Source organism: Sipha flava, unplaced genomic scaffold (genome assembly GCF_003268045.1).
Source record: "Sipha flava isolate LNK unplaced genomic scaffold, YSA_version1 108_pilon_pilon, whole genome shotgun sequence".
Classification (NCBI taxonomy): Eukaryota; Metazoa; Arthropoda; class Insecta; order Hemiptera; family Aphididae; genus Sipha; species Sipha flava.
The window spans coordinates 199,384-227,034 of NW_020271725.1; the positions used below are offsets into that span (position 1 = coordinate 199,384).

A 27,651-nucleotide genomic window follows, 5' to 3' on the forward strand; every position below is an offset into this window, starting at 1 on the left:
ATGGAAACTGATAAGTGATAAAAAATAATGGTCGCGTGGTTATCCTAAAATATGGTTAATAAATATTGTGAATACTTATCAGTAGGGCTGGGATTTAGAAGTAAATAAATATTAAGCATTTTTTTTTTTTGGGATCTCATCATTTCAGGAGAACTAATAAGTATGCCCAATGGTATTGTTACTGATTATTATTATATAATAGAAATTTAAGTCTTAAATAACTTAATAACTAGGACACACGACTAACCATTTTTTTACATAATATAATATTAACGTCTTTAGGAATTATAATTATTATAACAAGAGGTACAGTTTGTATTTCAAGACTTACAATATTTAATTTGCGTCAGTCTGGTAAGGCTGTATTTGATAACACTATTGACACTATAAATCATTACTCTATAAACATGTTTATTTCTTGTAAATATTTTTTTTGAAAGTTTTGGTGTTCAATAATAATCTTGAATTTCTGGTCAAACATTTCAGGTATTTGAATCATAGGAATATAAATTTTATTATAATGGTAAGTCAAAAGTTTTTAAGTAAAAAATAATATATTAATTTATTTTTATTCTAATTGTAATACATTATATATATATATAATCAGTTCGAATTAGATATTTATATATTTTTAAATGTTTATTCAACAAGTATAATATATTACAATAATAGTACATAAATATAAAATATTACAATAATAATTTTAAAAATTGGTCTTTGTCCTATAACTTAAATATTTCAAAATATTTAATAACTCCCTAAAATTCCAACCACACCAAATCCATTATTAAAATAAAAAATGCATCAAATCTATTTACTTTTTAAAGTACTTTTACTATTATCCTCTAAATTTATAATACTTGGTAATTTATGAAATTTTTTACTATTAAATTTATGTCTATAAATTATTCCATAACACTTATCTATTTGATATTAGCTATTAGTTTATTGTTATATTTAGAACAGCTTCTATACCTAATTTTTTGATTTTTGATTTTCACAAAATTACTAAATAATAATCATCTATAGTTTATAAAAATTCATGTTTAATTAGAAGTGTATAACCAAACACTCAAATATATATATATGTATTATTTTTATTATCCTATATATATTTATTTTCTTAAATTAAAGAAATCTTAATATATATTTTTTTTGACTTTATGAAGTATTGGAAGGAGAAGACTCATGATTACTATAGTTTGAACTTTTATAAGCTTTTATAATAAGCTTGATTTAGCTTATATATATAGGTGCAAATTAATATTTTAAGATCCCTATAATATTAATTAATCAAAATTAAATTTTTATTTTTTATAGCCTAAAACTAAGAAAAAATTTATTGAAAAGAAAAACTCAGTCACTTTCCATGTGGTTCATAGAAGTCAGCATGACCCACTTGTTGCTGACGAAACAGCTCCACAAAATGTTTTGGTACCTCAAAAACCAACTCAATCAAGAGCAGTTAGTACCTTTATTTTTTTGAAATAAGAAAATTTGTGTTATTTAATAAAATTTGAATAATATTTTTTTAGAGAAAAAATAAAGATGAAGAAGCAAAATATGGGATTTATTTTGATGATGATTATGATTACTTGCAACATTTAAAAGAATGTCGGTCAAATGATTTTGTATTGTTGCCTGCTCCGACTAACTATAGCAAAGAAAAGGTAAATAACAAATTTACATTTAGTAAATTATCATTCTTATTAATTTCAATAAATATAAAATGTATTATTTAATTTTTTATAAAGAAAGAAAAACCTAAGGTTATGTTACCTTCTTCAATATTTGAGTCTGAAGTAGAGGAAAAAGTTGGCATGTTAAATAAAGCAGCACCTCAATCAGGTAACTTTTAGTAACTTCTAAAATAATAATAAATTAGAACATTTTTTAGTTATATTGTGAAATCTTTAAGGTTTACGTTTGGATTTGGATCCTGATATTGTTGCTGCAATGGATGATGATTTTGATTTTGAAAATCCAGAAAATGAGTTGGAAGATGATTTTGTGGTCATAGCAAATCAAGCTGGGTAAATAATTTAATTATACTTTTTAATTATTAGTGATGTACCTATATTGTTTATAACTGGAATTTAGATCAGATGATGAAAGTAATGAATTAGAAGATGTTATTGAAGAATGTGATCATCAATATGATAGTGAGGCTGATGATGAAGTTGGTAGTTTAAACATGGATGATACAAAATCACGTTTTACTGATTATTCCATGTCTAGTTCTATTATCAGAAGAAATGAAAATTTAAAATTATTGGATGACCAATTTGAACAAGTATAATTACCTTTATCTTTATATAAAATTTTTTGGGAGATTGTTATCTACAATTGTTTTTTTTCTCCCATATTGAAGGATAGATTGTAATATTTACATTTTGGTTGGTGAGTCTGCATCAAAAATATTGTAAATTGATTTAACAGATTATAAATTATAAATGATACAATATAAAGATCATAGTATTGGAAAATTTTTAAATAAAATAATGAGATTAAGTGGAGAAATTGAACACGAGTGTTCTTGGTTTCTGGGCAGTCTCTCTTTCAGTGATTTACCTAGTGATATTATGATTATAATTTTTTTAAATAGTTAATTTATTGCTAATATTAAACTTTAAATATTACGAGACAAAAAAAATATTCAATAGTTATTTCTATAAATTTGTATTACCCTGAATGAAATACTTCACTTAATTCATGCAGAGTTCATTTTTACACAATATAAATGCAGAGGCATATTTTCACACACATAGAGTAATTTATTTTGAATGTAGGAAAATAATGAGATTATGTAATGTTAAATTAATATTATTTTATTAGATGTTTTCTGCATATGATGATGTAGATATTGGAGCATTAGAAACTGAAGAAATTGAAGGTACATTAACAATGGAATCTGAACTGATTAAAAAAGCAGCTGAAGAATTTGAATTAAACATGAAAAGAGTATTAAATTTAAATGTTGAATATTTTTTAACTGTAAGTTGTATAGACATTTTTTTTAGGATGAAATACCTACAGATAGAACAGCTGCTTTAATATTTGATAGTGATTCAGATCAAGAAGAACCTACATATAAAGTACCTGTTGAAAATTCTGGTGAAAAAAAATGGGATTGTGAAAGTATTCTTTCTACGTATTCTAATATTTATAACCACCCTGCACTTATTAAAGACCCACCAGTATGTATCTTGAATGAAAATGAATATATTTTTAAATGAATAACAATAAATATTATTTAGATTCAAAAAATACGAATAAATCCTAAAACTGGAGTTCCAATAATACAACAAAGACTTACAGCTAAAGCATTGAAGTCTTTGGACAATAAAGATACAGCAAAATCTGACTCCAAATCAGTAATATCTGCTCTGTCTATGTTGTCTATAAGACCAAAAGACGAGACTCCCGAACAAAAATTATTACGTAAAAGAGCACTTAAAAATTTTAGACAGGTATGATTAGAAAGAAAAATTAAATTTTCTTTAATAATATGTTCTACTTAATTTCTTGGTTTTCAGGAAAGGAGAATGGAAAGAAAGGCTAACACTTTAGCATTTAAAGAACAGAAGAAAAAAATGGAAAAAGAATTAATCAATAAAAATGTTAACAAAACTGTTCGTATAATATAAAAAATTTAATTTGTTGGATTATAAAAAAAATTTATTTGTGAATGCTTGTATAAATTAATTTTTTTTTATCGTTTACTTATTAATTAATTTAAAATTATCTGCAAAGGTTTATTTATTACAATAATAAAATATTGTACTATCGTCCATTTAATAAAACATTAACGGTTAATTTTAAAAAAAATTTATGAGGGTTTTCAACATAGGTTAGGTACATAGAGATGTTGCACTCATTGAAATATAATAAAAATTGAGGTTCCATTTTGTGATATGGATACGATAAAGAAATATTTGGTATGTACTAGACTACAATTTTTTAATATTATACAGTTGCTTTATGATACTTTTATGCAGTTTTATTATTCAATGTTTTAGTAGACAAATAAAAATAAAAAATAAATTTAAAACCAAAATAACTAATTTTTCTTAATTCAGAATCCAACATTTCTAACAAACAGAAATATTAAATAGACTATAAAATAATTAAGAATCGAATAAGTGGCACTAACTCAGAAATGTTTCTAACATTTATTAAAACACAAAAAATAAAACATTCAACATACATGGTTTAATAATAAAATATTTGGTACATAAACTATACACTTAAAAAATCCAATTAATTTTCAAGTATCAATTACTGGTAATTATTTCCAAGAATTAGCTTTATGTTTGGGTAGAAATTGAAATCCATCTGGTATTGGTCCCAATAACATTTCACTGATTTCTATCCAATCAGCACAATTTCCACTAGCCATTAATGTCTCTAACTCATCCCTTCCTTTATAATGTGGTGGTCTCTCATTGATTTTTTGTGGTACATGTTCTAAAATACCAACAGGTATATATCGGTAACAAAATGATAGCCATTCCAATAAAAATCTTCTGGTTGTTTCAACACCTCGTGTATCACTGCCCCAGTGGTCGAGACCATATTTTATAAATGTTCTTAAAATTTCTAATCGCTCATTACTACTTATATCCCAATGACGTTTTTCTTTAATTTCTTTAAAAATCCAAGGTTTTATTAAAGCCCCACGACCGATCATAACACCAGTGATATCTGGAAATTCTACTTTAGAATGTTCATATTCTTCATAAGACATAATATCTCCACTACTAAATACTGGTATTGGATTGGCTAATTTTGCGCATTTATTTACATAATTCCAATCAGCAATTTTAGTATATCTCTGATCTCTAGATCTTCCATGAACTGTTATAAGTGAAACTCCACTATCTTTAAACATAGGTATTAAATCGTGTACAATATTATGGTCTTTAGTAACACCAGACCGGGTTTTTACAGTAAGAGGTACATTAAGCACAGTTTTCATACTTTTTAGGCAAACTTCTAGTTTTTTACTTCTTAATAGCAAACCACTACCTGCACCTTGTTTGTAAATTTGATCTAATGGACATCCTAAATTTAAGTCTAAAAAATCCATGTCTACATTTTCTTGAAGGACTTGTACACTTTTACTCAACATATATGGGTTATTGCCACATACTTGGATTCCAAAAATATCTTCTGTTTCATGTCTTTTAGTCAATGCCCATTCTTGATTGTGTCCTTGTAACAAACTTGATGCTAAAACCATTTCACTACAGGTTATATCAGCACCAAATTCTTTACAAATTCTACGAAAAGGTAAATTACCAACAGTAGTTAAAGGTGCAAGGTATAATTTATCTTTCCAACAAATTTTTTTGGAACTTTCTTCAATCAAAGGTCCTACATTTTTATCATTATCAATTTTTTTAACTGCTTTGTCACTTATATCAAAATTATATAATTTTTTTCGTAGTTTTAACATGTTTTCTTTACTTAAAGTTCTACAAAGTTTTTCATTCTTGATCCAAGTATCATATTTAATTTGGTCAATAATATTTTTACCATTTTCAATGTGACTACTTCCATACCTACAAGTAAGTCCTCTGGGGCAACGACCCTTAATAGAATAAACATAACATGTTTTGTCAATATCATTTGGTTTTTTTTCTAAATATTCCTTTACATCATGTATAAATTTACATTTATCATATAAACAAGAACCATTATCAATACCTTCAATAAGATGTGAACATAAATGTTCAGTAGGAATCTGATAGTATGTACAATTTCTAGACTTATTCTGACCTTTCAGTACACTTTTACTACACTTTTGTTTTTTAGAAGGTGGTTCATCTTCATTTAATTGGGTTTTATCTGTGTCAGAAACACAATTAATAGCTAACTTGGGTATATGACCTTCAATGATAAATTCTTTTTTTATACATGCAATTCCTTTGCGTTCTTCTTTTATAATTAATGCAGTGTTATCAGAAGCATTGTCAGTTTCTTCATTTAACCACGGTTTACTTCCATCAATTAAGGACATTTTAAGTATCTGAAAAATACAGAATACACAAACATTAAAAATGAATTAACTATAATGGTTATAGAATTAATTTTTAGGATAAAATGAAAAATTTTCAATTAATTTTAATTTTTATAATTTTCTAGAACATAAAATGAATTTGTCATAGGAAATAATGAATAGCATAAAAAAAATATTTCTTAAAATCTAATCAAAAAGTAAAATAAAATTACTAATTTGTACAATATTAATTTATCAAGACTCAGTAAGTAACAAAAATAATTGTATGTTTCTATTTTGTAAAAAATAAAAATGAAATTTGTTCATAAAGTTTGAATTTAAATATACTATATTTTTAAATCCTCATAATTAAAATACTTACAAATAATTATTACAGAATGGTTTATGTACTAGAATAAAATGTATAATTGTACTTAAAAAAATGAACGGTAATAGTTAAGTGTATAATATACATTGGTATACCTATTTAAACTTAATACATTTTTGGGTTAAAAGTTAATTAATATTTAAAATATTTTAATCTTTATGACTATTAAATTTTAAATGCTAGAAATGTTGAGCCTTTTGAACATAATTTATATTTTTTATACATAACCAACAAAATGTATTGATTTTTTTTAAAATCTTTTGGTGATAACGATTAGTTTCTCAAGTGTTACATCACTGTAAAGCGTCTGAAAAATACTATTGGTGCACCTTGCGATAATGTGGAATTTAAACTGGGAAATGTTTTCCTCCGCGATTTTTACGAAATTTACAAATTCACAATTCATTTGATTCCGTGCTAAAATTTTAATTTTGTGTGTTCATTTATTACAAATAATTTCATCGTTGTATTACCCAAACCATGGATATTTTGTAAGTACAATTAAAATATTCAGCTAATATACAATTGCTATCGTTTTAGAAATTATTTAAACAACAACTGATAGAATTGTTTGCGCCATTTCCTTTCAAATAATAGTTCGTTTAAATATCTTTTGGAACTCTAGACGTAAAATGTTGCTTACATCCATTCCTCGTTTCCATTGTGACAGTTATTTGCATTAATATCATATTAATCAAAAATATATGGTTTGAATATGTGATTCTTATTTATTTTGGTTTTATAAATTTCATTATAAACCTAAGGTCATGGGATAAGTAAACAATACCTATTTATTTGCAATTTTTTTTTCAACTGAGAGTAGGATCAAAATTGAAATACCATATATTTGAGTTAGTGTTAAAATTAATTAGCTGACAGTTTGACCTGGTTTGTACTAATGTCTATCGTATTTGAATTTGTTAGATGTGGCAAAATGATATGCTTCTAATCTTCAAACTTTGTATTATATTCATTTATTGGATTTATTTGGTCAATGAAAATATATATATATTAAAATATACTTTCATTAATTAAGAAACAAATTTGAATATTAAGTTTTCTAAATTATTTTGTTTAAATTAATAGATATTTATAAGATAATCCTTTATACTTTATGAAATATTAATTAGTTCATAACATTAAATTTCAAAGTTATATTTTTGATAAATAACCCATAAAGGTAGTTGAATATATTTTGATAGTTGTATCCAATTTGTCCACATTACTTGAATTTATTGACCTATTATATGCTTGATAAAGAAAATGACATGTATTTGTATATATATTTATTCAAGCACTATTTAAATTATTTAATTTAATTTAACTTTATTAAATTATTGAATTTTGTTTATGAGAAATATTTTGATTAATTTAGTTTATCATCTAGTTATATTCTGAAAAGTTATCAAAATAGACTATTATTTATCCATTTCAAAATTTTATTTTTTAAGTATCACCATTTTTAATTCCAGAAACAAAATTTCTAATACATTAATATATTTAAAAGATTTATCATTTATAAAACACTGATGAGTAATAAATTAAATGTATTTATAATTGATTGTATTAAAATGTTGAATAGTTTTATTCACCTATTAATTTTTGTTTTACAATCGTATTTAATACCCATCTTAAAAACTTTTTAATTAATCAAAAATTATTAACTTTAAAAGTATTTTAAACAATGAATTTGCATAAAAACAAGTACAAATAATTTTTAAATAAATAAATAGCTTAATTATTTTAAATAATTGTATGCTAAATTAAAAATATATGTTAATAAATTCTAGCCACATATTTTAAATTTACCTTGATAAAATTATCTTATTAAAATATATTACATGCAGGATTAAACTTAAGAAGTAAAATGGGCTGCTGAATGATACATTAATATAATATATACTATCTATTTTCAAAATCATACAATAAGCTTTTCATGAAAAATATTTCCTTAATTCCTTTATTCATTACCAATTATTTCTACAAAAACATTTTTTTTTAATTCTTAACAATTTATATTTTTTTGTTTCAGCTTATTATGGTCGTACTGCAATTTGGTATATTATCGATTCTCATACATTTGAAAAATATTTGATGACATTGTAATTTATTAAATATATTCATTATTATAAATCTGAGGTATTTATAAATATATATTATAAATAAATTAAAAATGGATTCAGATAGTAGTGATATGGATATGGATGATGAATGTGGCCAAACAAAATTATGTCCAGCTGTTTTAGGTTTACAGCCTGTAAATAAAAGAAATAGTCCTAAAGCAGCAGATACATTAAATTCAGGAAAAGATAAACTAAATAGAAGAGGCATGCCTGCTCGTATAAGGAAAAAAAATAAATTATTTTTTGATGAAGAAGTATTTAACACATCTAAAAATCCTTCTGTAAAACAAGAACGCATGATGTATGTTAATTCTCCAAAAAAATATACTCCCAAAAAAACAATTGATTCTAAATTTGAATTAAAAACCCCTAAAACACCTAAACAAGAAAAAATTATAAATCAAAAATTATCAACTCCAAAAAGTACTGTTAAACCAATAACTCCAACAATTAAATTAAAAACTCCTAATAAGAGTACACCAAAAAAATCTACTGAAAATGGTGTTACAAAACAAAAACCATTAAAAGTTGAAACTCCCAAAAATATAGTACCAATAACAAAACCAAAATCAGACTCTCTTGAACGTAAACGTTGTCAAAATGTTGGATTAAGATTAAGAAAAATATTTCACTTGCCAAAAGCTAAAAACTGGATATATTATGAATGGTTTTATAGCAATATTGATAAACCTCTTTTATGCGAATCTGATTTTATGATGTGCGTACAAGATTTTTTCCCTTCATTTAAAATTAAAACCATGACTAGAAGTGAGTGGTGTATGTTACGACGAATGATGGGTAAACCTCGAAGATGTTCTCAAAATTTTTTTGATGAAGAAATTCGAGAATTAGATCGGAGAAGAAAAAAAATAAGATTGTTACAGCAAAGAAAAGCTAGAGATGAAGTATATTTTAAAGATATACCTGATGAAATACCCTTACAGCTTACTGTTGGTACCAAAGTAACTGCTATGTTAAGGATTAGCACTGAAGATGGTTTATTTAATGGTACAATTGAAGCCTTGGATGTTTCTAATAATACTTATAGAATACACTTTGATAAACCTGGTTTAGGTACTCACTCTGTCCCTGATTTTGAAGTATGTTCAAATCAACCTCCAGAAACAATTTCAAAAAATTTATTATTACAAATGTGTCGTCCACGTGTACCTTACCATAACCGTTCAATATCACCTGAAACTAAAGTAGATACTTTAAAATCTGACCATAACACAGCTCCACAGTATTCAATGAAACTTTTAGAATCTACAGTAAAATTTAGAAAAATTTTGACTGCCAAAAAACAATATGTACAAGCATTACGTAATATGAATTCTGAAGCTGAACGAATGATATTATACAATGAAGATATAACACCTGAATTTCAAAGTCGTTATGCTAAAATTGTTTTAGATTTGGATAATTTAAACCTCAATTTAACATCAATAATGTGTGTCCTTAGTGAAGAAATTAAAGTATTAGCGCCTGAAGAAGCTGAAACCTGGCCATTGATCACAGATTATTTGCAGAATCAATCTTTTGATGAAGCAGAACAGATGATTGAGCATAATATAGGAATAACCGATTTTGGTTTTAAGGCAGACGACCAACCAATGTTGGCTTTAATTAAAGATTTATTAGCTTTAATGCTTCAGGTGAAAACATTAACTGATAATGAACCTACTGCATATGAGTTAGATGCTTTAAAAAGAACTATGGTTGAAATAAAACTCAAACTAAGTCAGTCAAACCAAAAATCTTTTGAAAATTGTGTAGAGATTCACATGCAACAAATTCAATCTAGTTTAGATACTTATCATACTTTATCATCATCAAATAGAAAATAACAAATAATTATTGAGATATTTTTAGATTATTTAGGAATAAATTACAGCTATGAATACATATTAATAACACAATTGACTTTAAAAGTGGTTAATTTTAAATATTTTAATTTTTATGCAAACCTACCACTTTGATTGAATAATTTCTATAAAAAAAAATATTTTGTATAGGAGATCAATTACAAATGTTTTATATAATTTTTTTTTAATTTTAGGGATAATATTTAAGATAATTATTGATTAACGCCATCATTTAAATTACTAACATGAAGTATATTCTAATAAAAATTATTTTACTCTAATATTTGAGTTATGTTTGTGTAGAAAATAAATTCTATTAAAATTTCTTTTTTTTTTTTTTTATAAAATTAAATGTATTACTATTATAACAACTATAATTGTTTTTATTAATTAAATTTAATATTATTATTTATGCATTCGTGATATTTATTTGCTAAAAAACCTAATGTCCTTTAAAACTGTATCTCATACTAACAGACATGATATATTATGATACTGTTGATTGTTTTTAAATTCAAACAGCAAATTAAAAATAATTGTACTAAAAATTGATTATTGATCTCCTTATTATGTCAAAAACTTTTAAAACTGGATCATATTATATATGTATAGTAAAAATAAACAAACAAATATTATGTTTTATATATATATTTTTAATTTAATTTTTGATTTTACTATTTTTTTTTCCATAACTTTTTTCAGAAAAATGTATTTTGTTTATAAATCAATCAGCCTCTACTTAAGTTAATTTATATTTATAAAGTATAAAATAGAAAAATATTTATTTATACAATACATTGAATTATTTTTTCACATAATGGTTTGCTTAAATATATCAATCAAATATAATGTAGAATTAATTTGAATTGTCTAATTATAAAATAGATTGCACAATTTTATTTCAATAAATATTCTTATTATTTTAAATGTAAATGTATTTGTGAAAATTGTAGAAACTTATAGTATTTTATTTTATATTATATTTGTTGTCTATAATAGTTATTAATATAGTGTTGGAAGTGGTAGCTATAAGATTTTTTTAAATAACAAATCTTATATAGAACCGAAGAATAATTGTAATTGTGTGTTTTATTATTTATATTGTGATTAAAATATTGTATACATTTTAGATTTATTCTCAGTAAGAATATTTTTGTTTTATCAAAATAATTCTTATATATTACATTTTGATGATTGATTGGTGATTTTATTTTTAAAAAATATCCATTTTTTTCTTTCAATTTGAATGTTTAAATTATTGAAATAACTTAGGTTTTAACAATATATATACATTTATGTATTGAAATCAGTCTTTTATAATTTCTTACATTGTTTATATAACTTGTATTATATTGAAATAGTTATTATCTATTGAATATTAAAAATATAAACAAATAATATTTTAAATTAGCTAAATAACACTACCCTTTGGTTATATTTTAATTCAATTCACCTTACTCTAATGTATGTGTAATTATGAATATATAATACAAATATTTATAACTATTTTAAACATATGTAAATAAAATAACTCATGTATACATATAAATAAGTATATAACTATATAAGTACACAATTTTATTTTTATTTTTCATCATCCTTTGTGTTAATATTATAAGGTATTATATAATCAAAATAATATCTATAAATGGAGTACTCAAGGTAAAGAAAAATAGGAATTTAATTAACCTTCCCATTTTTTATTTGTGTATATTTATTTATTAGGTTTTATTAACTGATGCTTCTACATCATTGAAACAATTACACAAATACTTTGTATTTATACTTATGAATATTGTCATAGTAACCAATATTACATATAGTAAAGTACTCAGCATATGTGTAATATTACATACATTGTAAGCATTATTTAAAATTATAATTTTTTTTTAAAGTTGAAATGTCAACCTGGAGAATTTAATTATATGAAACATTTTAATAAGTAAATTTATGATAAAAAAATTGTTTAAAAACTATAGTGATGTTAATATTGATAAAGTCTTAAATCGTGATAGTAACAGAAGTATTAATACAATGGGTAAGAAAATAATGTAATATAATACCATAAAGGATTGGATAGGCCTAGTGAATCACTAAGTTAAATATTGTGGGTTATACTTAATAGATTATTAAGTAACTACTACAAGTATCTATTAAAAAATACATCTAATATCTCCTAAATACTTATTCTAGCTTTTAAGCTCTATTACCCTGTTGGTTAATGCTATCCTTATTTGATACTAATGTGTAATTTAAATTTATGAAATATGATATATAAACTTGGTCTTAAAAAAAACCTTAATTAAACTTAATGAATATTTTTTATTAAGAAATCCATAAGAAGTCTTTAATATAGTTGTATTATTTAGTAATACGTGATAATAAAATAATGATAAATGTAGAAAACAATAATTATTACAAAAAGATCTTATTAAAGGGTTCTATAGACCTACGTTTGAGATAACCACAAATAATAAAAACAAAATCCTACTATAAATAAACAGTCACAAGAATTTCACAGATAATTTGAATTCTAAATTATCATTTAATATTTAACAATATAAAAATAAAACGCTGTCTCCAAAACTTAGAATAAAATATTAAAATGTACTTGTAGTAAATTACCTGTGTGAAAAATATCATTTTTTAGTTCTAAATTTGAAAATGTTTGATGTGTTACACTTACATTTTTGTACTTTTACTATAGACTATTGAAAAAAATTACTTCTGACTAATTTAAACCTGAGCATTATTTGGAGGGGTGAGGGGGTTATGAGTATGTATTTGCCCAAGTCTAAATTTTAAAGTAGCTTTGAGCCGGCTGCCGAGTACACCTTAAGAGTAAATGATATCTTATCGGCAATCTACTATAACTAAAAAAATAAATTATAACAATAATTAGCTATATATTAACTATATCAATTAGTCTAAATAAAAATCTAGCGTTTTATATGAAAACAATAATTGGTTAAAGTTTTAAGACAAATAATGATGGTTCTCATGATATTTATTATTTTTTAAAAATATCGATTGCCTAAAAGTTACTCTGAAATAAAAATAATCACTATCCTTATTACTTTACCTGTTTCCACAGTATCTATAACTAGATATAGTTAACGTTTATTTTCGTATTTTAAACAACTAAAATCATACTATGGGTGATGATCATCTAAAGATTTATTGGTTATTACTATAGAAAGAGTTAAAACATCAATAATTAATCTAAATAAAGCACTCAACATTTTTGCAAGTATGAAAAATCGTCATTATCAAATTCTAAAATTACTGATGTCATATGCTTTTATTATTTGATCTTTTAATTGCACATATGCATTTATATGGTTAGATATTGTTTTTATATGATTTAAATGTACAATAATATACTACCAAAAATAAAGATTTTTGTAGCTTATAATTGCTAATTTCTTTCATGCTTATACACTTTCAATAAAATTATTATAATTTATAGTTGGTATATTTAGTATAATAATTGTGTTTGATGTATACATTTTTGGAAACTTTTATCAATATTATAGGTATTTTAATTGTTCAGCGTATAATTTATGGAAGGTTATTTGTTGATTTGAATGAGGATATATGTATATATACATATATAAGAATATGTAAACAGCAGTGTTAATGTTAATGTATGTAGTTTGCTTAATATATATTCTACTAAACAGTATTTAGTTATGGTTGGATGATCAACAAGGGTTCTTTTTATAGTATTAAAAATTTTATTCTTATTGGACCGGTCTCTATTATGAAATGACAGCACTAATTTATAATTCATTTTGGTTTTAATATAATAAAAATACTATTTTTCAAGTATGAAGATATGTAAATATGGTACAGTTTAGAAAATACTGATTCATTTTTTTAAATGTTTTAGAATCAGTAACTTACCAAAGTTGTTCAGAAAATAGCTCTGTAGATGTTGAAAGTATGAATAGTAATATGACATCTATTATTCCCCCATCCATCAATAATGAAATAATAAACAACCAACTAATAGTACTTGAACCAAATAATCCTGTTATGGTGAGATTTCAAAATACACTGAAACAACATTTATTAAAACAAAGAGATAATATCCAGGAAGAAGTACTTAAAATAGTAAGTTTAATTAAGTATATCTAAAATAAATAATAACATCCATTATTCTATATTTCTCTGCTCTGTTAAAAATGTTATTATCTATTTATTAGGAAAAAGAAATTAAATCAAAACAAAATGAAAAATTGTCATTTATAAAGGAAATAAACAATACAACTTCTCGTATAGAAACCCAACATGGTTTATTAAGTAAATTCCATGAAATGAAAAAAGATTTTGAAAAAACCAAAAAAGAAGTTGAAACAAGTGTTAGCCAAGGAAAACAACGCCATAATGATATTATAACAAAAACAACACTTCATACAAAAAAAAGTTGATATAGAAATTTTAATTTTTGTTTAATTAATTTTTATATTTTACACATTTATAGTTTTAGCTCTAAAGAGACAATTAGATTGTAGTCGAGGACTTTTAAAAGAACTTACAAAATATGAAAAAGAACAAGAAATTACATTTAATATTTGTAATCAAAAAAAATCTCAAGCGAAGCATTATAAAAAAAAATTATTAAACGATCAACAAAAACAAGTTATTATTTCTTTATCTCAATAATATAGTTATAAATTCAACTAGTATTGTATACTAAGTACTGTTTATTTTATAATAAGGATTTGTTATTGTTATCTTTAACTCAAGAGATTCTTCGATTGGAAGATCGTATGAAACAATTAAGTGAACAAGCGGAGACAAAGTATAATGAAAGAGAATTATTAAAACAAAAAGTTATGGATAGCTCAACAGATCTTGATGCTATTAATGGAGATAATATAAAAATTACTTTATTATGGAACGAAGTCTTAATTAGTATTCAACAACGTGATAAATGTTTTCAAAAGATAAAAATTGATCTCCAGTAATAACCCAAACATTTATTATAAAATACATTAGCTTATACTTAAGGTTTATATGCATTGTATACATAGAAAAATATTTTTTTAGAGAATCAAAAAATAAATATCATGCATTACTAATGGAAGCAAATAGTTTCAAGCACAGTGTCCTTGAAGAATTGCATAAAAATAACGATCTACTCAGTTTTTTAAATAAATATAAACAAGAAAATAATAATTTACAAAATAATTTTAAAATTAATTTAGATAAATTTAACTGTTTAAAAGATGAATATTCCAAAATTATACAAATAACCGAATTTCAAAACCTTAACTTAAATCAAGTTATATTGGTATGTATTTTATAAATGTACTTATTTATAAAATGCTAAATACTTGTTTATTTTATTACAGGATCAAAAATCAATTGAAAATGAAATGAATACATCATTACATTTCCTTGACAAAAAATCGAGTTTGAAATTAAAATATGAAGAAGATGTTTTAAATGAATTGAAAAAACAATTATTTGCAAATAATAATTGTGTTCAAATAAATAACAGAATATCAAAACTTAAAATTCAAAATAAAGAACATGTATTATTTCACTTAATAAAAATTATATTATTAATTAATGTGTTTTTCATTTTTAAATATAGGAATTAATACTTGTTGGTTTTGAAAACAATTTGTCTCAATCATTATTAAAATTGGAACAATATCGTACTACTAGTTCAAATTTAGAAAATGATATAGAAAAGAATACAACATTTTTGAATGATCTAGGATTTGCCTTATCTACATTAGATTCAGAACTGAAAAAACTCTATATTGATATACAAAATAAATCAAAACAAATTGATTTGGAAAATAAACAGATGGAAACTATAAAGAAAAAACAAGATGCAAGAAAAATAATTAATTTAATAAGTATTCTATTACATTTTATTTTAATTATTTTTTTTGAATTTTAGGAGGGCTGTATGGTTACTCCTCAGATGCAGATTGATAAAGTTAAACTCAAAATTGATCAAATTCAAAAAGAAACTGATTTATTGAAACAATGTTGGGTTGAGAATCAAAATAAAAATATTCAACTACTTGATCAGCGTAATAAACAATTAAATGAACTCAATAAAGTACGTAAATGTAAGTAAATATATTGTACTTAAATATATAAAATGTAAAATTTTAACTTAAATTATAAATTTAAATATTTTACTCATAATACTAACTTAAATTTACTTCCTTATCCCCACCAAACACCTGTTTATTTTTTCCAAATTCACAACCCCCCTCCCCATCCCCTAAAACCAATCCTGGTTGCGCCACAACCAATTACAATAGGTACATTATATTGCAATGGGTCTAAATTCTCAAATTTAATAAAATATTATAACATATAATATTATTAAACTATTAATAATTTTACAAAATTATTGCTGCAATAATAGTTATAAATATAATAATTTTTCCAAATTTCAATGGAAAAATTTAAATTTTTCTTTCTTTGTTCTATTTTTATTAGTAATTATTTGAGATATTGACATACCTATATTTTAAAAAACATTTTTTAATTTGCAAAGTTTAAATTGTTTTATATAATTATCTACTAACCAGGTATGTTTCTATAAATTGTATACAAATATATGTTTTAGATGCTTTGGTAATGGACACAAAGAATATAAAACTAGAACAAGAAATAACGGTTTTATCTAAGGAAGTTGATCAGTATAAAAGAACTCTTACTAATATGAGAAGTACAATTTTGAAACTGAATGAAAATTTTAGCAAAAATAAAGGGAAAAGTAATCAACTTTTGAATGAAAATGATTGGTTACATAGTTCTTATTTAGCTGAATTGAAGGTTAATGTGATCACTAACATTTTAATATACAACCATTGATTATAAATACTAAGTATTTATACTTAATAAAAATACTTAGTATTTATAGCCATGACATAACTTATTTAATATACATTTTTACTTAGTAAATTCACATAATGCATATTAATAAACTTACAAAGTACATATTTTTACTATTTATAACTATAGTGTTATATTATATAGGAAAATGAAAAACAAAATTTAGAATATATAGATAAATTAAAATTATTGAAAAATGATTTAAACGAAATAAAAAACACTTATAATGAAAAACAACTTGAAAGTAAATCATGGGATGCAAAAGTTCAGTTGCTTGTTGATATCAAAAACGAAATAAAAAATAAGGAAGGTGATTTAGGTGATATTGATGCTATGAAACATGAGATCCATAGAATGCAGGTAATGTAGGTAAACTTTATTTCATTATTTAACAGTTAAGTGTGATAGACAATATCATTGCTTTGCTAAATTAATCTAGCAAATTATTATTATTTTTAGATAAGAGAAAGTCAATTAAAAAAAACATTAAAAAAAATTATGACGGATTTAGAATTAAGCATATCAAGACGTGCAATAATATATAATAAAGTTGCAGCCAAGGATATTCGTTTAAAGGGAAAAAATGAAACCAAACAAAAATTTTTGAAGAAACTTGATCATTTAAGAATGGATATAAAAAATATTAAAAATGTAAATTTGGCAATGTTAATTACTGCAGCACTTAATCTTAATTATATTTTATAAGGAAGATATATAATTTAAAAATAATTTTAAAATTTCCAAAATACATCATATTTGTTCATACTTAACAGTTAATATGTATATGGAAATTATAAGTAAAATATTTAAAAACCAACTTTTTAATAAATTAAAACATTATTTTTTATAATTATTTTACAGGAATGTAAAAAATTTGATAGAACTTTTAATGATTTACAATTTGATAAAAAAGAATTGGAAAGTAAACTTACATGTTTAAATGATAAAATCAACTACGTTCACAAAGATATCAATGAATTAAATGAAAATATTGAAGATACTGGTGCGAAAAAACTAAAGGTTATATTTTGTTTGTTACTATTTAATGGTTAAGATAATTACTAAGTTTACTTACTTTGTTTAATAACTCTTACGCTTTTTTAATTAATTTATTGAAAGGCCCACCAATTTATATAGTCATTCATTGCTAGCTGGATAAGTATCTTGAATATGTCCAAGTGTATTTTAGATAAATGTGTGAATTATCAACCATTTTATAACAATTAGATATTATACTTAAGGTTTAACAACAAATAATTTTAAATAATTTTTAATTGTAGTTAGAAGATGAAATTAGTCTAATCTGAAATAAACTGAAAAGTTAGATACCTATCTAATTACTCCTGGTTTTATAGTAATACAAGGGTCATACAATTATAAATTAATAATAATATAATAAGTATAATTAAGAATAATATTATAATGAAGGTAATAATAATAAAGATGTTAAAATTTGATGAAAATTCCAAATCAATAACATAAATATATTAATACAAAACTAGTTTAAAATCATAATATTTTATGTATGATTAGAACTATAAAATTGCCAATAAAAATTGTCCTACTATTAACTTAGAAAATGAGTCCCGATTTTTTTAACATTGTATGTTCTTGATAATGAATCTTTAATTTGTAATAGGTCATACTTTACAAATATAATAATTCTCCATACTAAGCATTTATTTTTATTTATAAACTATTTATTTACAAATTAATTTACAAGTATTAATCATTTACTAATTTTTATTTAATTTTTAATTTTATTATTTAAAATGTCTTCGAAATTTTTTTTAACTGATACATATATCATATTTTAACTATCAATTATTCAAATACATTTCTGAAATAAGTATTTAAATTTTTTTTAAAAAGTTTTCCGAGTAGGTAGAATAGTACCTATATGAAGTAGACACTCTTTTTAATCTTTACAACAGTTAATGTTATTTTTTGACAATTTTATGGCCGACTATATAGACCAATAATTTATGATAACCAGAAAAGTTTAAAAATAATTCCATGCAGAAAAAATGTGTCCAAATTTTAATATTCTAATCCTCGATAGGAGGAAAGTATAATTTATATTTGTATTTTTTTTCTAGAACATTCATAAATTAAGCTACAAACAAAATTATTTAAAATTCTTAGATGAAGTTAATAATGGAAAATACCGTTTGTTTATAAAAAATGAATCAAAAATGAATGAAGAATTTGTAGCTGAGTGGAAAAAAAATGCAGATTTAATAAGTATTGTAGAAGGATTAAAAAACGATTTTCCCTACTTTGATTTTCAAATAACACGTTTGTTAAATATTCTTCAATCTGTTGATAGTTAGAAAAATAAACAGCTTTAATAAAAGATAGGTAAATATTTTTTTACATCTATTGAACAATCGATGTTTATGTACCTTTCTAGCGTTAATGTCTAATACCTATAGATATATGTAATTATTATACAATAATTATTATTATATATTATAATTTTGTGTATGTTTAATTTTAAAATGTTTCTTTAAAATAATGTTAATTATAGTTATATGTATATGTTACGTTGAATTCATGCATTTTATTAGGTAAAATATTTTCTATAGAACTCATGAATTCGGTATTATTCGATGACGCAACATTGTACATGTTGAAGGTAGTCATTTGTGCATGGGAATGTTGGCGGCAATTCTTGTCCCAAAACGGTTTATAATTTATATGTATGTCTTTAAATAGATACATCGGCCAAATTAGGAATTCAATAAAAAAATAGGAATGGTATTATTGCCTTCATAAGAAAATTTGCTAAAAATCAAAATTGGACACAAAAAGTATTGATTTATAGTTATACGATAACTTATTTATGATATTTTTGTTTGCAATGTATTTTTCGTATTATTATTTTACTTTATTTAAATTTTATTACTATAATTATTATTTTTAAATTTAATTTTTATTTCCTTAATATTTCTATAATTGTTTTAATAATAGTAGTTATAATTTTTTTAAATAATAAAATCACACAATTTAAAAACAAGTTTAAAATGTAATAAAATAAATACTTTCAAAACTTGCCTAAGTAATTTCTAAAAAATAACTGAAGACGCCGAAGACATATTTCATTATATGATCTCATTTGAGGTGTTTATATTTTATTGCTGTCAATGAGTTAAAGATTAAATAAATTAATAATTAATATTTTACTAGTCAAAAAGTTACCTATTAATTTTATAACGTTCATATATAAAGAAAATTAAAAAAATTTAGTTACTTAAGTCTAGTCGACTTTATACAATCGGTAGTTTTAAATTGATATGGTTGCCGAATTCATGTACAACAACGTTCCTGATTTTTTGAAATCGACGTAACATATTTATGTATAATAAATTAATATACTTTTAATTTTAATATTTTATTTCTAGTTGTATTAATTAACGTTTGTAGTTTGTTAGACATGTTCGATGTATTTAATATATTAGTTTGAAACTTACTGCTTATCAGTAGTGTCTCGTGCTAGTGCACAGGAGTGCGTGAAAAATTATTAGATTATTATAGTAAATTATAATCGGTTATAATGCATATAGTCTGTAATTAACAAAAATATTTGTTAAAAAAAAAGTTTTCGTAGTTTTTTGTGTTGAAAATGTGTCTATATTAACGGAGCACGCGTTTGTGCTCCAGGCAGCCGTATAAAAGTTTACCACATGTTTAGACATGTCGGTTAGTAATACATGGTTGTTTGGAGCATAATCGATGTGTGTACCGGACTAATTTTTATCGTTCTAAATAAAAATAAAATAAAATTTTTTTTACGTTTATGTCTTATACATTATAAGTTATTTTTTCCAATTTATTTTCTTTTACCGTGATGAAAAACTTAGAGAACTTGTGAATATATTATGTTGATAAGTACATTTTATGTATTCATACTTATAATAAAAATAATATTTTTTAAAGGAAGTACGGCTCCTCGGTATAGCAATATAACCTTGTTTATATTCTATAATCAATGATAATATAATAACAAAACTGTTTTTTTCTAATCATAAATGATGATCATAAATCTGATCATAAATTATGGATGGAGCCATGTACTGATGATTGAAGCACATATAAGTGACGAGTCTTTCGTTGAGATGCATTATCTGCGCATGTGCAAGTATACTCGTATATTTATTCAAATTGTTGCATTCTCCCTGGGAATTCATGAGTGATAACTAAAAAATTATATTTTATTAGAATTTTTATTTATTTTATTTGAATATTAAATACCGCGTTTATTTATAAAATATGCGACGAGTATATTCGCGCATGCGTAGATAATGCATTTCAATGAAACACTCGTCGTTTATATGTGCTTCAAATTGTTTACACAGGAAAGATATAGTCTGGCCCATCCATAGTAAATGATCTAAGGTTTTGTTAGTAATGTTATCTATAGTCGTGATAAAAAATTAACAATTCTTACAGTGTAGTCATATGTAATAAGAAATGTAACAGTAAGAATGGCAAACTTGTCAAACTACATTTTGGTCATTTCAGCTGCACTGCAGTTTTCCTCGTGCCGCCCCAGCGTGTTGTTTTCTCTTGTAAATTGTATTTTATCACATCGTATTACAGTATACTATTTAGTACGTAATGATCGTTGTCTTCGGTTTGTGATTTATTTATTTAATTAGTAATAAATTAAAAATGTCTTTTATATCATTTGCTACCAAATTTTAAAATTGTTTTTCTCATTGGAAAAAATTTTTTGATTCCTTTTTTGTATGCAGCTTTTCTTTTATCTATCAAATACAATTTTTTCTTTTAATATCATAACACTAAATTTTCCAATTAAAATATATATATATATATATACCTATACTACATTAATACTTGAGTAATAATAAAATTTTCATTATAATGCATACTATAATTGGAATTCACAAAGATGTCAAGTGAAGAATCAGTTTTATTTAAAATGTGTCAATTTAAATTTAAGTTAATTTTAAATATCTAGTTGCCTAAAAACTACAAATAACAGGTTAGTTGGTATGAAATACAATTATGATATTGTTCTTGTTTATTTACTTATAAATTTCATCAATATTATTGAGACAAATAAAAGATAGTTTTAGCATTTAGTTTAAATTTTGAAGAGAAAATAAATAAAAACGTTACACGTATAGTTATAGTATACTTTCAGTCAATTCTCATCTTTATTTTTGAGTAGGTAAATTGATTTTTTCTTATAATTAAACTTTTATTATGATGGCTACAGTGTTTAAATGAAAAATTTTGATACCTAGCATTTAGTGTAGCACTTAACAATGGTTAATATAATTAGACCTATTATTTCATACTGTCAAAAATAATTTTTCCACTTATTTATTTGGAATTATTCAAAAATATTATTTGTTCTTTAACTTAAGAAAGATAAGATGTATGCATTTTATTCTAAGGAACTTAAATTACAGATAAAAAAATGAATGAAACTCTTTCAAAATTATTGGTGATGCCTATTTTCCATATTAATTATATATATATACTAATTTTTAATTATCTATAAAAAATTTTTAGTGAAACAAATATAAGTTCCAAAAAATAATCATCCATTTAACTAAAACTATTATGCCAAGACTTAAAATGCTTCAAGGCTACAAAAAAACAGCATGTAATTTTTCTTAGTTGGTATTTGGTAAGAATATGATGGTGCCTTTTATAATATAAAAACATATTATGTTTTAATTAACAGTCTATAGACTTCAGCTATTACTGCTTTGGATTTAACCTTAGATACAAGTATCTGATATTATAGTAATATGATGACTAGGTAATATAAAAAATATATTATGTTTGTATTATGTTAAATAATTCTTATTGCTGAATAATTTTATATTGATTAATGCTAAATAATAATGCATTTATTGGAAATGTAAAATAAAATATTAATGAATGTCGTAACAAATAATATACCATAAAATAGTTATCAAAATTTTTCAGTAATAAACAATAGTTATGACTTTGTTGCATTAATATTATAAATTTGAAGCAATAAGCATTTTTCAACCTATTATAATGTAAAATATTGAGTACCTTTATATAAAAACATCTCCATGATATTGCTTTTGAAGCATGGTCTTCTTAGATCTTATTATACCTAATATATATATTGTGTAAAAATTTTAAATATCAAAGTAAATAAAAATATTTCATTTTTTTTCTTGTACTTATATGTAGTTTTAAACCTTAAAATAGTACATAATGGTATAAGATGTGTTTTATGGAGTATGGAAGACATTATTTTTGTAAATCAGTAAATTTTAATAGAAAATACAGAATAAACAAAAAACTTTGTTCATCATTTTGCTCAACCATCAAGAAGTTGTTTATGACAATAAATGATAATATTAAAACTAATAAATTAATAAATTAATTAATTTTATTGATTTAATAACTAAATCAATAAAACTATAATTACTATAATTTTACATTACATTTTTTGCTATTATTAATATTAATTGTAGGCTATTATAAAAACATGGACAATGTAAATATATCTAAGTTTTAATTTTTTTACATTCCTATAGTTAATACAGAAATACAGAAATATAAAAATGTACAACTTCTAATCATGTTCGTATAAATTCAAATTAAATTTGTTAAAAAAGTCAAAAATATAATAAAACACATAATAACTTAGTAACATAATATTAAATATTTTTATGGGAAAAAAATATCAGTTGACTATATTTTATTATATAAGTAAGAAGTATCTATGTTTTGTAAGTCCAATCTTTAAAATTAAAAGATAGTTGCCACAACAAATAGGCTATTGAGCTAAAACTTTATGCATTGATCACCACTCTTGAGTTGCATTATATTATTTAGACTAATATATTTGTTATTTTTAATTTAGATTCTGAGAAGTGTGGAATGTGTTGTTTTTATATAAATAGTTTCTTGTATCACTTCATTAAATCTAACATTTAAGACTAATAATCTTGTAAAAATTAATGTATATAAATTTGATTTCTAAATGTCTAAAAAGCAGCATTTAAATTAGTCAGTTTTCATTATTCTTCATTTTTTTTTATTTAAATGAATAAAAAACATTCAAATGCCATGTAGCAAACGTTAATATTTATTTTAACAAACAATTCTATTGATATTATTTTTTAGCTTTTCAAATTTAATTTTAACCTAATCTCATGTTGTATTAACTGGTATTGAGAAATATCATTTACTTTTAAAATAAATATAAATTTTATTTGTTTTAATTATTACAAACTTATACAATATATTGTCTACATTTGAGTTTATATAATAGTGATATTAGATTAGATTTTCAATAATTATTTATATTATAACAATCTTAATCTTTAGTCGTTGAATTAGGGATTTACAATTAATTAATCACTTTCAATGTTATATATAAATATGAAAAATATGGTTAAAATAACATGAAAAAATTCCCCAGTTGATTGACTTTCTTAAGTTTTCATTGACAAACACAAGTATAAACAATATTTATTTTCTTATTTCTTCTATATATTCTTCTTCATACATTCTGAATTATTATTCTAAAATAAACTTTTTTATCAAGATTATAAAAAAATAGGTTAAACCTATATGTTAATCTTTACTATAAAGCATTTTATAATATTATTTATTATTATTTTTATAAATATTTAATTATTTTAACTATTTATTTACTATATATGTTATTATTTGATTACTTTCCCTTTCTATATAAGAGTTAATTTTTCTTAATAATTCAGAATTTATTTTTATTTGATTTTGTTAATAAATTTAATTGATAATTTAAATTCTATGTTAATCTTGGTAATTCTAAATTATTTATTTTATACAATTTTAATTGTATTGTACATTAAAGTTTATAGTGGAATCTCGATTATCCGGGGTAATGATGGGGAGGGGGTCACACGAATAAATGAAAATCACGGTTAATCGAGACTATATAATAATGATATTTTAAAAATTTGATTCAATTATAATTAGAAATATACATAATATACATACAATAATTTTATACAACAAGTTATTAGGGCTTAAAATATGAAGTTATCAGTCTTTGTTTTTTTTGGTTTGAAATAATTTTTCTTCGCTTCTAATTTTTCTTAAGCCAATAACGTTGGCTTAACCACACGTTACGTTCGGCGATAGCGAAGGAAAAAAGCAAACTGAAGGTGATTCGATAAATATAATAATCGATGTACATACAATATTGCTTATCTTCATATTATTATCGTCAAAAATGTCATTAATATAATTGTCGATATCGTGTATTATGTAATATAAAATGTTCGATTATAACTACATTTATATCTACAGTCCATACTTATTTTTAAATTTTTGGAAGAGTGAGCACGGTTAATCGCAAACACGGATAATCGAGGTTCTACTGTATTATAAAAAATCACATTATTTGTTTAATACATTTTGATTTGTTAAATAATATTATTTTATTAAGTATATTTTAGTTTTTTCAGTAGGTTGGTAACCTTTTGTCCTTTAATAACGTCTGCTATGTAGGAGGGTTTGTATGACATCATCAACCACACAGGGGTCATCAACATCAGTACGCCATTCATTTAGATGTAATTGCTCTCATATCATAATATATATATACTGCCCTAAACCTTCCTGCATAATGTTCCAGTCCTGATCAATTTCGATACACAATAGAACTAGGCTTCTATTATACCGCTATGTTTTATTGGTTATAGGTGTATTACAGGAAATCGTTAAATGTAGATTTTAAATGTTTGTTTAATAGTCAATAGATCAGTTATTTTTGTTCATAATGACAAAAATACACGTTTTGGACATTTGAACATTGAGCGTATTTGATTTTGTGCCAACAATTTGCACTTCATTGTTATATTCCTGATAAATCCTATGAACCATTTTGACTTAGATCTGGACAAAGAAAAGTATTGGTTTTGCGTGTTTTTTTTGCTGACCTTGAGATACCATAATAGAAATGCACACATGTTAAATGAATAATGCAGTAGGTATAATTATTTTTATAAAAATTCCTTCTTTTTTAATAATACTAAAAAAAAAAATATATGAAAGAAATTATAAATTATATAATGTCTTTATTAAATTATTATCAGAACATTTTAAAGGTAAGTTAATATTATCTTCAACAAATATATTGATTAATAATTCCGAAATTGTTTTGTTAATAAATTAAATTTTGAAATGTTTTTATTTGATTAATTTTCTGAAATATTGTTCTAAGAAAAAGTAGAACAAAATAAAATAATAAAAACTCTCTATTTTTAGCTAAATAAAAGTAGTGTGAACGATTTGTTTTTATCGTTTCTTGAAATTGTGCATTTTTACTGTTATATTGATATAGTATCTATATACAAACTGCTCTACATTTAAGGGTAAATAGTCTTACATTTTTATTAAAAATTATTTTCAATTTTAATTATATTTTGTGTCAAGGGCGTATTTAAGTTGAGGCCATGGGGGAGGGGAAACTAATTTTTCTTTAATAAAAACTTAAAAATAATTTACAGTTCATTATCTACAGCTCATGTTCCTGTTAAAATGATAACAAATTATAATGATAGACTAGTAATTTATATTCTTAATTATTTATACATTACATTTTTTAAATAAATCAATGTATTGTATTCAAAAAAAATGCGAGCCGTTGGGGGACGAATGCCTCTTTAACCTCCCCCCCTCAAATACATCATTGTTTTGTGTTGATTTTGATAAAAGTTCATACAAAGTAAAAAAACAATTTTATTTATGAAATTATTACAAAATTATAGTTACGATATTTCTATTTCTTTAAAATAGATTGATTTGTATTCAAGGTCATAGTTAATAATTTATTAATAATAAATAATACTTTAAGTTAATACATGTATTTGTAGTATAAACGATTTTAATAATTAACTTAAAACTCATACTTGCAGGATCTAATTCTTATCTGCAAAAAAGAAAGTAAGTCGCATTATTAGTATATATTGAAGCGGATCTCTCTTTATTCTGGTTCTATAACTACGTAAAAAAATGATGAATGAAAATGATATCCTAATTTCTTGTTGCGTTTTCGAGTTATTTTTCAAGCTGAACAAAGTTATCACTAAAAATCTTTGAGTACTAAAAAAATCCTAATGGAACTAATTACTAAAAATTATGATTAAAATATAAATAGTTCTACGATTCATATTAGGTATAAAAAAGCATTCATTATATGGTCTGATTACTCACTAGTGTTTTTTTTCCCGTTATGTTGGTTAAATGCTTTAATTAAATGGATTAAAATAAATTTAGTTTATATTTTATATTTCTCAAAAAAAAGTTGATACAAATATGTTATTTATGATTTGAGTTTATTTTTTCATTTTTGTTTATGAATTTATGAAAGGATCTTTCATTTTAAAG

General features: G+C 23.1%; 5 protein-coding genes across 10 annotated transcripts in view; 4 read left to right on the forward strand and 1 right to left on the reverse strand.

Annotated features, from left to right (window-relative positions):
- The first annotated feature begins 396 nt into the window (after nt 1–396).
- On the forward strand, nt 397–3,656 carry LOC112686221 (protein LTV1 homolog). Its single transcript, XM_025558425.1, has 10 exons — nt 397–523; nt 1,321–1,464; nt 1,536–1,670; nt 1,755–1,848; nt 1,919–2,033; nt 2,101–2,293; nt 2,836–2,961; nt 3,021–3,197; nt 3,258–3,470; nt 3,537–3,656. The coding sequence occupies exons 1-10, from the start codon at nt 521–523 to the stop codon at nt 3,645–3,647; spliced, it is 1,311 nt and encodes a 436-aa protein (XP_025414210.1). The 5' UTR covers nt 397–520; the 3' UTR covers nt 3,648–3,656.
- A 483-nt stretch (nt 3,657–4,139) lies between these two features.
- Nucleotides 4,140–10,365, reverse strand: LOC112686397 (tRNA-dihydrouridine(47) synthase [NAD(P)(+)]-like). Of its 2 annotated transcripts, none has more exons than XM_025558653.1 (2): nt 10,361–10,365; nt 4,140–6,031 (listed from the first exon to the last, which is right to left on the reverse strand). In XM_025558653.1, the coding sequence occupies exon 2, from the start codon at nt 6,020–6,022 to the stop codon at nt 4,289–4,291; it is 1,734 nt and encodes a 577-aa protein (XP_025414438.1). In that variant the 5' UTR covers nt 6,023–6,031; nt 10,361–10,365; the 3' UTR covers nt 4,140–4,288. The 2 variants fall into 2 exon arrangements, with proteins under 2 accessions (XP_025414438.1, XP_025414429.1); XM_025558644.1 differs by lacking the exon at nt 10,361–10,365 and adding an exon at nt 6,384–6,423.
- Nucleotides 6,731–10,419, forward strand: LOC112686391 (protein lin-9 homolog). Its single transcript, XM_025558631.1, has 2 exons — nt 6,731–6,880; nt 8,422–10,419. The coding sequence occupies exon 2, from the start codon at nt 8,563–8,565 to the stop codon at nt 10,357–10,359; it is 1,797 nt and encodes a 598-aa protein (XP_025414416.1). The 5' UTR covers nt 6,731–6,880; nt 8,422–8,562; the 3' UTR covers nt 10,360–10,419.
- Nucleotides 10,420–12,338: 1,919 nt separating this feature from the next.
- On the forward strand, nt 12,339–19,583 carry LOC112686609 (coiled-coil domain-containing protein 40-like). The gene is made up of 14 exons (XM_025558984.1): nt 12,339–12,415; nt 14,270–14,493; nt 14,586–14,805; nt 14,864–15,021; nt 15,102–15,346; nt 15,433–15,676; nt 15,738–15,920; nt 15,983–16,228; nt 16,298–16,472; nt 16,982–17,190; nt 17,395–17,610; nt 17,710–17,901; nt 18,112–18,270; nt 19,350–19,583. Exons 1-14 carry the CDS (start codon nt 12,412–12,414, stop codon nt 19,581–19,583), a joined length of 2,709 nt encoding a protein of 902 aa, XP_025414769.1. The 5' UTR covers nt 12,339–12,411.
- Nucleotides 19,584–22,095: 2,512 nt separating this feature from the next.
- LOC112686580 (F-actin-monooxygenase Mical) overlaps nt 22,096–27,651 on the forward strand; it is a 34,030-nt gene continuing 28,474 nt past the window's right edge. For 4 of the 5 annotated variants that reach the window (XM_025558964.1, XM_025558956.1, XM_025558972.1 and 1 more), the window contains exon 1: nt 22,097–22,258. The gene's annotated coding sequence lies outside the window, so the exon portion shown is untranslated. Of the gene's footprint in view, nt 22,259–27,651 lie in introns of all 5 variants that reach the window. The other variant, XM_025558940.1, reaches the window with a different exon arrangement.

What these genes read in the sequence shown, in the direction of transcription:
- LOC112686221 (XM_025558425.1), top strand. An exon ending in TAAAGCAGCACCTCAATCAG is followed by an intron (nt 1,849 to 1,918) that starts GTAACTTTTAGT and finishes GAAATCTTTAAG; the next exon opens with GTTTACGTTTGGATTTGGAT. An exon ending in CACTTAAAAATTTTAGACAG is followed by an intron (nt 3,471 to 3,536) that starts GTATGATTAGAA and finishes CTTGGTTTTCAG; the next exon opens with GAAAGGAGAATGGAAAGAAA.
- LOC112686397 (XM_025558653.1), bottom strand. Translation starts at nt 6,022, where the DNA reads ATGTCCTTAATTGATGGAAGTAAACCGTGGTTAAATGAAGAAACTGAC.
- LOC112686391 (XM_025558631.1), top strand. Translation starts at nt 8,563, where the DNA reads ATGGATTCAGATAGTAGTGATATGGATATGGATGATGAATGTGGCCAA.
- LOC112686609 (XM_025558984.1), top strand. An exon ending in AACACTTCATACAAAAAAAA is followed by an intron (nt 14,806 to 14,863) that starts GTTGATATAGAA and finishes ACACATTTATAG; the next exon opens with TTTTAGCTCTAAAGAGACAA. An exon ending in AAATTCAAAATAAAGAACAT is followed by an intron (nt 15,921 to 15,982) that starts GTATTATTTCAC and finishes TTTTAAATATAG; the next exon opens with GAATTAATACTTGTTGGTTT.